The following is a 15,290-nucleotide window of genomic DNA, read 5'->3' as shown; positions in this document are numbered from 1 at the left end:
TTAGTCTGGATTTCAAACCACCAGTTCCTGACACAACTGACTAAATCCGCCATGAATCATGCCCCAAACATGTGCCACTTTCAGGTCTCCTCACACTGCTGGTGTGTTCCATTTTTTGTCATAGGGTGCTGGCAGATTACGGGCCTCCCATAGCTGCTGCCAGGCCCCTAATCTGCCATGGGCCCCTATACCGCCTCCTCATGCTGCTGCCAAGTCCAGAGTCTCTCATGGGTCCCTGTACGGCCTCCCATTGCTGCTGCCTCCATCGCCACACTCTGCCATGTGCCACTTTCAGGTCTCCTCACACTGCTGGTGTGTTCCATTTTTTGTCATAGGGTGCTGGCAGATTACGGGCCTCCCATAGCTGCTGCCAGGCCCCTAATCTGCCATGGGCCCCTATACCGCCTCCTCATGCTGCTGCCAGGTCCAGAGTCTCTCATGGGTCCCTGTACGGCCTCCCATTGCTGCTGTCTCCATCGCCACACTCTGCCATGTGCCACTTTCAGGTCTCCTCACACTGCTGGTGGGTTCCATTTTTTGTCATAGGGTGCTGGCAGATTACGGGCCTCCCATAGCTGCTGCCAGGCCCGTAATCTGCCATGGGCCCCCGTACCGACTCCTCATGCTGCTGCCAGGCCCGTAATCTGTCATGGGCCACTGTTGTCGCTTGTTGGCATATTCCGCTCGTTCAGATGCTCCTTCTCCTGCTACTCCTCTTCACGGATTCCGTCAGCAGTCTTTCTTGGAATCCGTTTCCAAGAGACAACAGTTTGCGAGCACGCACCCGACGGTGCAGAAGCTGAACGTCCTCCTGTCCAAGTTGCTGCTGCCAGGCTCGTAATCTGTCATGCGCCCCTGTACCGCCTCCTCATGCTGCTGCCAGGTCCAGAGTGTGTCATGGGCCCCCGTACCGACTCCTCATGCTGCTGCCAGGCCCGTAATCTGTCATGGGCCCCTGTACCGCCTCCCCATGCTGCTGCCAGGTCCAGAGTGTGTCATGGGTCCCTGTACGGCCTCCCATTGCTGCTGCCAGGCCCGTAATCTGCCATGGGCCCCTGTACCGACTCCTCATGCTGCTGCCAGGCCCGTAATCTGTCATGGGCCCCTGTACCGCCTCCTCATGCTGCTGCCAGGTCCAGAGTGTGTCATGGGTCCCTGTACGGCCTCCCATTGCTGCTGTCTCTATCGCCACACTCTGCCATGTGCCACTTTCAGGTCTCCTCACACTGCTGGTGGTTTCCATTTTTGTCATAGGGTGCTGTATGGCCTCCCATTGCTGCTGCCTCCACCGCCACACTGTGGCTCCACACTCTGGTTTTGGCCCCGTGACTGCCCAAATGAGTGAAGTGTGCGGTGATTCTAAGATCGACGGCACTCATCTGCATGTCATACTGACTGACAGTATTATTTCTCTTCCCCAGCAGACTCCAAGGGCATTTAAATTAAAGGTACAGTGTTCTGCACTAATATTAAGTCTCTCTGAAGCCTAGAAACACCCTTTTTTAAGTTAAATTCACAGCGAATTTATTCGACTCGAATCGAATATTGTCCACGAATTCGCCGAATCAGTCGAATCGAATTTTTCATTTCTTCGCTCATCTCTAGTTATGATGTAAAAATTTTCCTTTACTTCCTGCCAGTGCAAGAAGTGATGATACATCTCTACAATAGTATAGTAAAACATGAAATGGTGAGAACATCTGGCAATGCTTTATTGCTGCCATTGTTTTCCTAGTTCTGAGGATGTGACTCTGTTAAAAGGTACTGATGCAATGACCTGGAACTTGTTGGAGGCACAGTTTCTTCCATCTTAGCTTGAGCGTCTTGCTAATTCCACCACACTTACTCAGAAGGTGTTGAGGTCAGACAGCCAGGCAACTCGTATTCTTAGCAATGGCAGCCTCTGTATTTATCTCAATGTAGGGTCCCCTTGATAAAAGTACTGCTATTTTTCAATGTTTAAAACATGCAAAAAAAATTAAAAAATTATATATATATATAGGATTTGATGTTACCTCTGAAAACCGTTGAATGTCTTGAGTTAGTGTCCCCACCCTTTGCCATTTGAAATGCCTGAGGAATTTCACTATTGCTGGATTGACTGCGTTGTCTGAAGGAACAGTCCGGAAAAAGTAGGGATATTTTTTCTTGTCTGCTAACACTGGAGTTGTGGCTGCAAATGATAACTGAAAAAAAAGGAAATACAATTAACATATTAGAGATATATATTCTTATTTAACAAGATAAATCAATCAATCAAGAAATATGGATGTCTTTGAAAACATTCAGGATCAGTTCACTGCATGAAGTGCATAAGACCGCGCTTGGTTTCCGCACTATGTTCCAGTGTGAATCGAAACTCAAGCAGAACTCTAGGCACATATAAACAACTTAGCAACACATTAAAGCAGATCTGTATCAATGGATAGATCATTAAATGGTCTTTTTTGAAACACCAGCAGTGTAAGAACCTGAATTTGAGTTGCTGATTCTTGCAGACCTTATACACCTAAGCTCAGACAGGAGGAAGGAGAACCAGCACAAGAAGCTAATCAGTGTGAGGCAGTGCAAGCATGCTGATAAGAGGAGAGAACAGAGTGACTGAGAGATGAGCTCATCAGTGTGCTGCTTCTCCCTGACAACTCATGGGGCCCCTGGGCAATAGGGGATCATGGGGCCCCTGTGTCCTCTCCCAAACTCAAACCACACCCAAAAAAGCCTATGAAAGGTACCAGGGGCATTTCATGGGGCCCCCTATTGACCCCGGGCCCTCGGGCAGTGCCCGAGTGCTCGAATGGTCAGTTTGCCCCTGCTCCCTTTGCTGTCATGTCACAGGTTTCATTCACACAGCCACTGTGTGGCTTCATTCACACTTTTACTCCTGTGTTTAGTTTTCCTTAACGCACTTCTCTGGGAAGTATAAACAACCTTTACGCTTTCAATATCAATTTTCCCTTCATATAAAAGTCCCTGCTTTAAAGTGGGTTTAACTGTGTTTCCATGTGTTTACATCAGTATATAGAGCTTTAACTGGATTCTGGATGCACTACCAAGAGTTGATTTACTAGAAGTGAAAAGACTGTTCACTTTGCAAGGAAAGTTACTTTTTTGCATGGGAATTTTCTCCAGGGCTTAGTGAATGAGGTGAAGGACTGGTAACCTCTATCATCCAATCATGTTCAAGCAAAAATTATGTTTTTTTTTTTCTTGCACATGATTGGGTATTTTTTCAAAGTGAATCTTCACTACATACACTAATTTCCATGGGTAATTCTGTTCCAAAGTGGCCAACCTATTTGCCTTGACAAATCAACTCTCCAGTTTGAATGATACCATTGAGAACCCATTACCTGGATTTACAGTTCATGCAGTTAGAAACGTTCTCCAAATACATATAAACACAGGTTTGGCACTGCCGGTGCGAAGGAGGCCTAAGTAAAAGTATAGTAGCAGCAAAGAAAGATCAGATTCTCTGCCATGTGAGGCAGAACTGTTCTGTGTGACAGAGCTATGTAAATCTCAGCACTGGATAGACAGAAATACACATGCTTTTTGTAGGGAAACAGCTCTTATATATGTATTTCAACTGCGGATTTAGCTGTTTGCCAGGAATTCAGCTTAAATTGTAGAATTAGGATTTTCAAAGCTCATTATGTGAGCCACAAAAAACTAATCAATTCTGCCACTGGTGACAGCTCACCTACTACATGTCAACATGGCTAAAATTCCAAAACATCTTATAGAGGTTCTTCCCCATTCCTCAGCTCAGCAATATGTTGCCACTTCCTTTTAAGCATTTCAAGCAGTGATCAAGCAAAGTCAGCTAGAGATAATGATGGTGAAACTGAAGTTATTCTGTTGTTGGCCAAGTGTTGTCAGCTACAGAATCAATCATATGACAAGGTCTTAAGGATTATGTGTAGAGCTTATATCAGGGCTTTTTTTCAGTGGGAACGTAGGGGCACCTCTAGCACAGAATTTATGTACTGGAGTATGTAAAGGGGGCTGGAAGGTCTATTGATGTTGATTGCTGGGGATCTATTTAACTTGGGGGTGTAGTGTTGCTGGTGGGGTATCTATTGTTGCTCTGGGGTTCTTATGCTGTTGGGTGATCTAATGTCGCAGGGAAAGGGTATATCGATACTGACTGCTGGGGGATCTATTGTTGCTGAGGGTGTATTTTATTCCTGGGGGAAGGGTCTATTGTTTTAAAATGATCTATTGTTTCTGGGGGGTCTATTATCATTAACCAATTCCATATACGTTAGTTAACGCCACAGAGTGATAATTGGTTCTGTATTTGATAAAAGGAGCAGTACTAGGCGGTAGGTAGGGAGCAGAGACAAGTTTCAGTGCTCAAAGGTAGGTCAGGGGTGGAGACAAGGGATGATTCTGGATAGGGGGAAGTACTTGCACCTATTCTCTGAGAAAAAAAGCCCTGGGTTATATACACAGAGGCACACTCATTAATCAAGGTGGTGGTAGTTGAGAAGGGCTTTTTTCCTAAGGGAGGTTACACTTTTAGTAACAACATAAAAACAGTTTCAATTGGAAGAACAAAATAGTATTTTCTAACTAATAAACCTAATAGAAGGCAGAGCTTAATAATGGATGGCAAGTTTGCTTTCTCCACCAGTTCTAAGGAACTATACTGATTGCCATTATTGAACATGGCCTACATTTTGCTCAAAGTACACAATATACATAGGGTACCATGATCATAAACATGATTAGAAGTACCTTGTCTCATGCAGGCTTAGAGTAGACCAAAATGGAATGTGAACCCTAGTGTCACGGATCCTACCGCGGTAGCCTCTAGCACTCCACAGACAAGATTCCCCCAAGGTGTGGAATCTAAGCCCCTACCTGCTTGTTCACCAGGGCCCCTGATGGTGGGGATGGACTTGGAGCAGGCCGAGACCAGGTTGCGGCCCCTGGGTTCACCCAGCTGTGGTAGAAGCACCGTTGGAGGTGTATAGCAGTTGAGAGTCTGATGTGAGGAGGTCACAAGACCAGCATCGGGCAGGCCGGGTCGCTAACAGTGGTGGCGGCGGCGTGGTACAAAATCAGCAGGCAGAGGTATAAACAGGTCACAAGCCGGGTTTGTTAACAGGAGATCAGAACGTGCAGGGTTAAGCAGGAGAAAGGACAGACAAGCCAGGGATCAGAACAGGAGACAGACAGCAAATCAGGGTCAGCAACAAGACAATCTACCAATCAGGAACTTCAGGAAACAGGTAAGACCATACGGCAATTCAATGCAGTCCTAACCTGTTTTATATGGGGCGCCCTGATTGGTGCCAGGCTCGCGCCCTCGATCGCGAGTGCGCATGTGTGAGCGCCGCTGAAATCGCAGGTGCCCTGGTCCCAATGCTCGCACGCTAGTGCGGCTGGGCACACCGCGCATGCGCAGACCCGAGTGTGATCGCGGCAACCACTGGAGTCCCTGAAATTTAGGCTTTCATTCCAACCCTGAATAGCAAAGCAACACAGTTAATTAGCTAATCTTAAAAAAGAACTATAAAGAATTAAACATAGAAGCTCCTTTTGCCTTTTTGCTGTCAGATTCATCCTTGCTCCTCTACTCACTGAGTTCCCGTATACTGTGGTGATTGCCCTTGAGGAATAGTTCTAGGATGTCCTGCACTCACAGGATGTCTTCTAGTTTGAAAATTGCTGGGCATCATTTACCCTAGAACATTTAGGATGTTTTGTTGCAGAGAAGCAATACTGAGAAAAGGTATTGAAGGGGAACATTGCAGTCAGAACTGTATTTTTTACTTTGAGTACTGCTGGGAGAGGTTTTAAACCAAAAAAGGTAGGCCTTAAAAATGCAAAAAGCTCAACAAAATCAACTCAACAAATGAAATGTGTTTATAACGCTATACTGTTATAATGAAGAAAAACTTAAAGTGTTACTACATCAAAGAACCTGCAATCACTATGACTGGTCTCCCACAATACACATAACACATAAATGCAATTATTTTAGTAAATATAAACTGATAAAAATCTTCTCTTATCAGCAGTATATAGCAGCCTTGCTACTTCTATCAGTGTCTGGCTAAGCAATGGTTAATCTTGTAGGAATAATTTTCATTCTCTTCTGACTGTCCTATGAGGCTGCATGACCCCTCTGACCCTTCTGTCTTGACAGTGCTGATTGGCCCTGTGCTGATCACATGCACCATCCAAAAAATACCTCTCTAGCAATACACACAAAACTGAGCACGTGGAGGGTGACTCTTAGGGCTTTGTACTATCATGGATTAGGGATTAGATGGATTGGGGACTGTTGAAGAAGGGGAGGATCAGAGAAGCCTAGATCAAATAGCCTTTTTACACACTGCAGAGGATTAACCCCTTAGGTTCCACAGTGAGTATAACAAGCATGCTTTTCTGCATATACAGCCTGATTTCACTGTCGTGGGTTTAGTAACACTTTACTTTATAGCACATACTTAATTACTTCATGTACTGCTCCTTTCCCACTTTATCAAAATGAAAAAAAAAAAAACATTTTAGTATGGGGGGTGCCTTGTTTGCAGAACAGGGCCTACACTTCTGACATCAGAATGATGTTCTGCGCCTCAACAGGAGGCTGGCTGCTAAGATCCAGGAAGAGGCAGCTGACCTCAGAATGATGTTGCAAAGAGGATTGTGGCAAGGGCCCAGAGTGTGGTGGCCTTTGGCTGAACACAGCAGGACAGAGCTGGATTCACTGGATGGGTGAGCATGTTATTTCAGCTCAACTCACCACACTAGTTATTAGGGAGTTAATATTAAAAATTGCCCCAGGGGGAAGTTCCTCTGTAAATGTATTTATTTATTACAGATACTTATATAGCGCCATCAATTTACGCAGCGCTTTACATATATACATATATTCAAATCAGTCCCTGCCCTCAAGGAGCTTACAATCTAAGGTCCCTAACTCACATTTGTACATATACTAGGGATAATTTTAGACAGGAGCCAATTAACCCACCAGCATGTCTTTGGAGAGTGGGAGGAAATGAGACTATCCGTAGGAAATCCACACAGGCACAGGGAGAACATGCAAACTCCAGGCAGGTAGTGCCATGGTTGGGATTTAAACAGCACCTAGTGCTGCTAGGTGGAAGTGTTAACCACTTAGCCACTGCACTACCTCAGATTAGGGAAAGTAAAATGTAAATGTGGCTAGTAAACATATGTTTTTCAACAAGTAAATGGGAGTTTCTGTAAACTTTATGTAAATTAAATTAATAGGTGTAAATGCAAAACTATTCTCTGCATTAACCACTTGCCACCCTGCCACTGTAGAAATACGGCGGCAGGGCGGCACTGGCAGGCAAAACCACGTTTTAAAACGCGTGTTTTGTAAACAGATAGGAGGCGCACGCGAGGCGCGCCGCCGCCCTATCTGTCCCGCCGATCACCGCCACGGATGTCAGTCGCCGGGTCACAGCCAGTCTTTACCGGCTGTTTCCCGGCGATCAGCGGCAAACAGTGACAGAGAGTACAGATGCAGTAGCTGTGCTGTCTGTCACTTCCCTGACAGCTCGAGGACGAGCTGATCGAGAAAGAAGAGTTTCTCTCTCTCGATCAGCCTTGTGCAGTCCAGTACACCCCCCCGCCCCCCTAGTAAAACACTCCCCTCACTCAGATAACCCTTCCCTGCAAAATAAAGTTAACCCCTTCCTCCCCAGTGCCATTAGTACAGTGTCAGTCGTTTTTTTTTGCACTGATCACTGTATTAGTGTTTTTGGGGATGTCAGTGACCCCGAGTCAGTACCCCCCAATGTCAGAATGTCCGCCGCAGTCCCGCAGTCCCACCATAAGTCGCTGGTCACTGCCATAAGTCACTGATCGCTGCCATAATTCGCTGATCGCCGCCATTATTAGTATAAAAAAAAACTAAAAATCCCAGTATCTTTCCCGCCATTTGTAAACGCTAGAACTTTCACGTAAACCAATTAATTTACACGTATTGGGTTTTTTTTTTTTTAGCAAAGACATGTTGCAGAATACATTTTGGCAGAAATTTATGACTAAATTTGATTTTTGCATTTTTTTTTTACTGGACATGTTTTATAGCAAAAAGTCCAAAATATTGTTTTTTTTTCTTCAAAATTGTCAGCCTTTTTTTTATAGCGCAAAAAATAAAAACCGCACAGGCAATCAAATACCACCAAAAGAAAGCTCAATTTGTGGGGAAAAAAAGGATGTAAATTTAATTTATGTACCGTATTGCATGACCGCTCAATTGTCCGTTAAACTAGCGCAGCGCTGTATAGCAGAAAAATGGCGTAAATTGCAGTATTTATACCATAGTTTGTAGACGCTATAACTTCCACACAAAGCAATCAATATACACTTATTAGGATTTTCTTTACCAAAAACATGGAGCAGAATGCATTTTGGCCAAAATTTATAACCAACTTTGAGTTTACTATATATTTTTTATAGCTGAAATTAAAAAATATTGTTTTTCTTCAAAATTTTGGGCTTTTTTTTGTTTATAGCGTGAAAAATAAAAAGCGCACAGCTGATCAAATTACAGCGAAAGAAAGCTCTATTTGTGTGAAAAAAAGGACGTAAATTTCGTTTGGGTGCAGCATTGCATGACTGCGCAATTATCAGTTGAATTAGTGCAGCGCCGAGTAGCAAAAAGAGGCCTGGTCATTAAGGGGGGGTAAATCCTCAGGAGCTCAAGTGGTTAAAGCCCTTTCAGGATTTGTTCACATGAGCTAGAAAAAGAAGAAAATGGCACCAAACCACCTGCATTGGCGTACACTGAAAGACAGCAGTACGTGATGTATTTTTGAGCACTGCAGCATGTTTTGAACAAATTACATACAAGTTGTAAAAAAAGCAGCACTGCAATATGTTTTACCAATGTATCACAGTGCACAGCAGTGTGCATGCACAACACACACCAGCATGCTCATGCTATGCACAAATTACCATGCATGCACTGGTGTGAAGGAATCCTCACATCTTTGCAGTACACTGTGATATGTTGCAGCATGCACATTATATGCATGTTATGTGTAATTTTCTATGACAAATTCTATTGTTCAGCCCCTATGTTGGGGACTGTACTTTAGGTCCTCTTTATTTACTAAGTTGACCACCACTGTTTTTAAATGGTAAATCTGTAAAACTGCTAGTTTAATATACTGCAAAATGAAACATATTATCCTGTAGAGAGTAACAAAATATATTAACTCAGTAAACTCTTTCGAAATTCTTAGAGTCAGTGTGAAAACAGCAATACAATGATGTACAACTGGGAGCCATAAATTTGTTTAAATATTTAAAGAAATAGGCATGTTCTTTTTAATGAAACTCATCTTTTAATTAAACATTGCTGTTACTTGATTTTTTTCTACTGTGCAAATATACATATATATTGTATGTATGTTAGATTTATAAAGCAGTTACTGCAAACATACTTGGTATATTTCTAATATAAAATCATCAATCATTTATTTACAATAACAAAGGCCGTAAAAATTTGATGATATCATACGTAAGCCATATTAACAGCGTGATTCAGCAAATACACCAAGACATTTTATGGACCTATGCAGAAAACCTATTCAAAAAATATGACCCCACATTTCAGTCCAAATTTATTTGCAGAATGTAGAGAAAAAAAATCCTTTGTTCGCAGTGTCAGTTAGCTGTGCAGTTTTTAATAGATGTTTCTACCAGTGCCAGATTACCAAATAGGCAGAGTAGACACCAGTCTATGGGCCCCACACTGTTTAAGGGCACCTAAATAATGGGTCAAAATAAGATTTTTTGATCTTGAAATAAAATTACAATGGAGCTTTTTAAATTTATTTTGCAAAAGATAGAATAAATGAATTAACTCAAAGAAACAAAAACCTTTTTCCATAGATAAAATAGGGTTCATGTAATGTACCCCATAACGACTTAAAGTACATAAACAATCGACATCAGATTCATATTACAGTTTGTCTCCTAAAAGCTCATTTTCTTTCAGCTGTAAGTTTGTAAAAAATGTTGGCGCAACCTATGTATATGTAATGGTCATCACCATCTAGTGGCATATGTGCACACTACACAGTTCAATATTATTCCATTAGAGCACACGCATAAGAAACCTTCCAAAAGCCTCTTTAACTTACTCTCTTGAAAACCATTGCAGATTCTTGGACAGAACAATTTAAGATATTTATGCAGTTGACTAGAGTTGTAATGTTTTACCTGCTAAAATATTTGAATTCTGTTCAGTCAGCCTCGTGATTTACAAACCTCTCCCATAGTGCAAAGCCATGCATGAAACAGCCTTACTTTTCAGTTCAGCTTTGCAAATTCCAGTATTATCTGCCTACCTTCAACCTACTCTACAGCAAGCTACAATGGTAAACCAGGGTATAGTAACTAGCCTGGTTTTGTAGTATGGTAGAGGTTTGTGGATAAAAAGATTGCATGAACAGAAGACAAATTCCCAAAGAAAAATTGGCTGGTAACAAAGCAACGTTTGCACACCCTGGCCAAAATCATGAAATGTTGGAATTTATATAAAAAATATGACTGATCATGCCAAAAAAAACTCTTTTATTTGAAGATAGTGGTCATATGAAGCTATTTATTATCACATAGTTATTTGGCTCCTTTTTAAATCATAATTATAACAGAAATCATCCAAATGGCCCTGATCAAAAGTTCACAGAGTATTTTTTCTATTGTCTAGTTGTTAGCCCTGGAGAAGGGGGAGCGCTGAGCCCCTGAAATGCTTTACTTATTTTTTTACATTTTTTTAGTAATAATTTTGTGTGTTTCTAATTTACCTATTTTATACAGATGGGTGATGTTTTATGAGGAGGATACACCACACTCATACATCTTTTTAACAATTTTAGTGTATTTGTAGCGAAAATATTGTTTGAATAAACATTTGCACCAGTATTACAGGGTAATAAAAATCAGTATCACCTTTTTTTCATTCTACTGGTCATGTGCTTTCAGAAAATATATGGCTTGGGGGGTCTTTTACAAACTCTGAAAGCTGTGGGGGGAAAATAAGAAAGTAATGGAAAAATTGCAAAAATGGTTCGGCCACCTGAGTTTAAAAGTGGAGTGCAGGGCCTGACAGTGAAAGGGTTAGAAAAGAAAACTAATAAAAAATTAGGATTGTCTGTTATTTGCCTAAATCATAATTTTGTTCGGACATATTAAATGGAGTTAAAAAAAAAGAAAGCTATAAAGTTAATGCAGCTACCATATTTAAGGACTTGTAAGCTAGAAAATATTACATTTTTGATTTAGGTTTTAGATATTCTTTAAAGATGATAAGTATCCAAACGGAAAACCTCTTAAAACAATGAGTAGCCACAGCCAAAATGAAATTGCCAAATATTGACAGAGATGAGTGATGATTTGCAGCTTAGGTAACCATTACCTTGCTTGTTTTTAAACTGCAATGAGATCAGTAAACTTAGTAAAGCACATTAGCATTTTTCCTATTAAGTAATCTTAGCTTGACTGTGTTCTCTAAATAGCCATCTCTGTTTTCCAAAATACTTTTGAAAGAAAAATCAATTGCATTCTCACCAATGTATACAAAGAGCATGTTATGTTTGCCTACTGAAATAACAGTAACATAACTCTATATTGGAGCAGAATACCAATTGAATTTAACCACATACATTATTCAAGAAAAGATTTTTGTAAAAATTATCAAACATAGAATTTTCTGAAGTCTAGTTAGATAACACCAATCTTTATTGTTATGTATTTATTTTATTATAAAAATTAAACTGACACACTAATGACTTATTGTTGAATATTATTATTATGCAACCTGTGTCACTAAAACCACAGAATCACATAGAAAATGCTTACATGCATCTAATGGAAATACCAAACAATTACTAGTTTAAAATTAAAAATATATGAAACTTCTTTAGTTTTTCATAATGTCAGGAAGGATAAGAACCAGCATCAGATTAACCTCTCTGGAAGCCCCCAGGCAGTCAAAACCTTGGGGCCCCCTCACAGGTTTCTGAAGGTTTCTTGTGCATGCAATCTAGTAGGACAGCATTGAACTAAGTAGTGTGCACATCGGCTGCTAGATGGAGATGACCATCACTACTGTACATTACATGTACATAGGTTGCACCAAAATATTTTACAAACTGACAGCTGAAATAAGATGAGCTTTTAAGAGACAAACTGTAATGGGAACCTGATGTCTATGTTTTATGTACTTTAAGCTGTTATTGGACATGTAACATAAATGCAGTCTTTTCTCTATAGAGTCTTTAATTTTAAGTTTTTGTTTCTTTGACTTGATTAATTTTTTCTATCTTTGGTAAACATTTTAAGAAAGCTTCACTGTAATTTTCTTTCAAGATTAAATCAATATTATTTTTATTTGTTGTCTTGGGGCCCTTAAACAGCATGGGACCTAAAGGCAGGTGCCTACTCTGCCTATCTAGTAATGCGGTAACAACCCCTGTCAGTTTTTTTTATTTTTGCTCAAAGATAATAGTCCATACAGCACTCTTCTTCACACTGCCAAAGACAATTGTAGTGCCTTCAAAAATCTTGCAAGTTGCGGCTAAATGTATTTTCTGACTCTGACAACCTGGAAAAAATAAAACAATAAATGTGCCACTCTTTATCCACTAACAGATTTATAAGATCATAATTTAACTGACTCCTTACTAGTTTATCCAAACTGAGAAAAGGTAATTTCAACAAATAAATCTTCTGACTTTGGAACCTTTCATGATGCTGATGTGCTGGAGGTTGAGTAATGTGCTTATGATGTGCTCATGATTCATGTCTAAAAAAGTTAACACAACTCTTAGATATATCAGAGGTGTTTTGAAACCTAGTGCTGTTGTCTGATGAAACAAACATTGAAGTCTTTCACTACAGTCACCAAAGTTACATTTGTAGAATAAAAGAAGATTCATTTGATTAAAAGAACACCTTACCTACTGTTAAGCATCAGGGTGCATTTAGTATGCCTTAGGGCTGTGTTTAAGCTGATGACTCAGAAAATATAGTTCAGTAAAAGTAGAAAAATATATTCCCCAAATATATTGCCCAAATCAACAAATCTTGAAAGCTAAAGGCCAACATTTAAGGACCACTCCATCTGGGGCTATATAGGTGCAATGCATCCCTTTCAGCTTTTTAGTGCGTACAGGAATGACAAGTGCAGCATCCAATTCCACTGTAGGCAGCTTGTCAAAGTCTATACCAGTCTGCAGCAGAATAGGGCTGAATATTGTACTTAGTGGAACCTACTCATAGAGTTGGACATGACACCTGTCTCTACCAGATGCACTAAGATGGTGGGAGGGATGCACTACACCTAGACAATTCTGTGTGCAAGGGGTCTAAAGCTGAAGACAAGTTAAAAAAAATGGAAAAAGAGCACCAATCTAACAATGTACCTGTAATGAAGTGAATCCCAGTTCCTAGTGGCTGCTGGTTAGTGTAATAATTCTCCTCTCACTGATCACAGATACTCCCCACAGCAGTGATCTACCAGTGCCGTGAGGATGAGAGACTGTTGCTGCAACTGTGAATAATCATGCTGCTCTTCCTTCCCTTCCTGTCCCCTCAGCCTTTCACAATGCTGCTTTTATTATTTTCCCAGAATGCAAGGCAATCTGAATGAAGGAGAGTGGTGCTGCCATTTAACAATTCTATTTACAGAACACCTTTCATTCTGGTAAAATAATACTAGGAGTTTTGAGAATTCCCTGGAGTCAATTTTATTTTTTTTAAATCTGAGTGGAGTTATGCTTTAGTTATTACTTAATGCATTTTTTTTTGTTTTAGGCAGAGTGGAAAGGGATTAGAGCACCTTTCAGGTGTTAATTGCTGTGTCCCCATTAGGGAGATTAACCCTCTCTATTTGTCATGTTATCAATGTTGTCATCAAAAGTGAAAGTAAAAGAAAATCTCCACTGAGAGGCTGAGCAAGCTGCCGGTTCCGACTTCTTGTTTGTATCTTGACCATATGGTTGGTATTTTTTTCAGAGCCTGGACTGGCTCTGCAACATAAGCCAACAGTGGACTTCAGCCCGCTGTCTGCTGAAATCGGCCACAGGAGAATGGAATTAACTGCATTCCTGTAATCCATAGAGAAGGTATAGCCAATTTGGCTATGCTTCTCCTTTAAGAAAGAATGGGAGAAATCTCAAAACAAGAACAAAGACAATTACCTTTGCCAAAGGAGTTGTTACTGTTACTATGTTATTACTGGTGACAATACCCTTGCAATATACCACATCTGTATTTTTCTAATGTGTGAAATTCAGCAATATATATACTGTAAATATATTAATATATATGCACTATATTGCCAAAAGTATTGGGACGCCTGCCTTTACACGCATATGAAGTTTAATGGCATCCTAGTCTTAATCCGTAGGGTTCAATACTGAGTTTGCCCACCCTTTGCAGCTATAACAGCTTCAACTATTCTGGGAAGGCTGTCCACAAGGTTTAGGAGTGAGTCTATGGGATTGTTTGACCATTCCAAAAGCGCATTTGTGAGGACAGGTACTGATGTCAGATGAGAAGGCCTGGTTTGCAGTCTCCACTCTAATTCATTCCAAAGGTATTCTGTCAGGTTGAGGTCAGGACTCTGTGCAGGCCAGTCAAGTTCCTCTACCCCAAACTCGCTCATCCATGTCTTTATGGACCTTGCTTTGTGCACTGGTGCACAGTCATGTTGGAACAGGAAGGGGCTATCCCCAAACTGTTCACAAAGTTGGGAGCATGAAACTGTCCAAAATGTCTTCACTGGAACTAAGGGGCCAAGTCCAACTCCTGAAAAAAAACCCACACCATAATCCCCCCTCCACCAAACTTTACACTTGGAACAATGCAGTAAGGCGTGTACCGTTTTCCTGGCAACCACCAAACCCAGACACGTGCATTGGATTGCCTGACAGAGAATTGTGATTCATCACTCCAGTGAACACATCTACACTACTCTAGAGTACAGTGGCAGTGTGCTTTACACCACTGCATCCAGTGCTTTGCATTGCACTTGGCTCGGACGCAGCTGTTCAGACATGAAAGCCCATTCCATTAATCTCTTTACGCACTGTTGTTGTGCTAATCTGAAGGCCACATTACGTTTGGAGGTGTTTAGCTATTGACTCTGCAGACAGTTGGCGACTTCTGCGCACTGTGCGCTTCAGCATGCGCTGACCCCACTCTGTCATTTTACGTGGCCAACCACTTGGTGGCTGAGTTGCTGTTGTTCCCAGTTGCTTCCACTTTGTTATAATACCACTATC

At 41.2% G+C, this 15,290-nt stretch overlaps 1 protein-coding gene across 2 annotated transcripts in view; it reads right to left on the bottom strand.

The window, feature by feature from the left end:
- Nucleotides 1–15,290, bottom strand: part of GABBR2 (gamma-aminobutyric acid type B receptor subunit 2) — an 810,498-nt gene that overhangs the window by 492,733 nt on the left and 302,475 nt on the right. For both annotated transcript variants that reach the window (XM_089687541.1, XM_089687542.1), the window contains exon 3: nt 2,016–2,186. In XM_089687541.1, the coding sequence (XP_089543667.1) occupies nt 2,016–2,186 (171 nt within the window). The remainder of the gene's footprint in view (nt 1–2,015; nt 2,187–15,290) is intronic.

The sequence above is a fragment of the Staurois parvus genome, unplaced genomic scaffold (genome assembly GCF_062004578.1).
Source record: "Staurois parvus isolate SC_StPar_1 unplaced genomic scaffold, SC_StPar_1.0 ptg000429l, whole genome shotgun sequence".
Taxonomy (NCBI): Eukaryota; Metazoa; Chordata; class Amphibia; order Anura; family Ranidae; genus Staurois; species Staurois parvus.
Note: the sequence above shows the minus strand (reverse complement) of the source record. Positions and strands in the feature narration are given on the sequence as shown.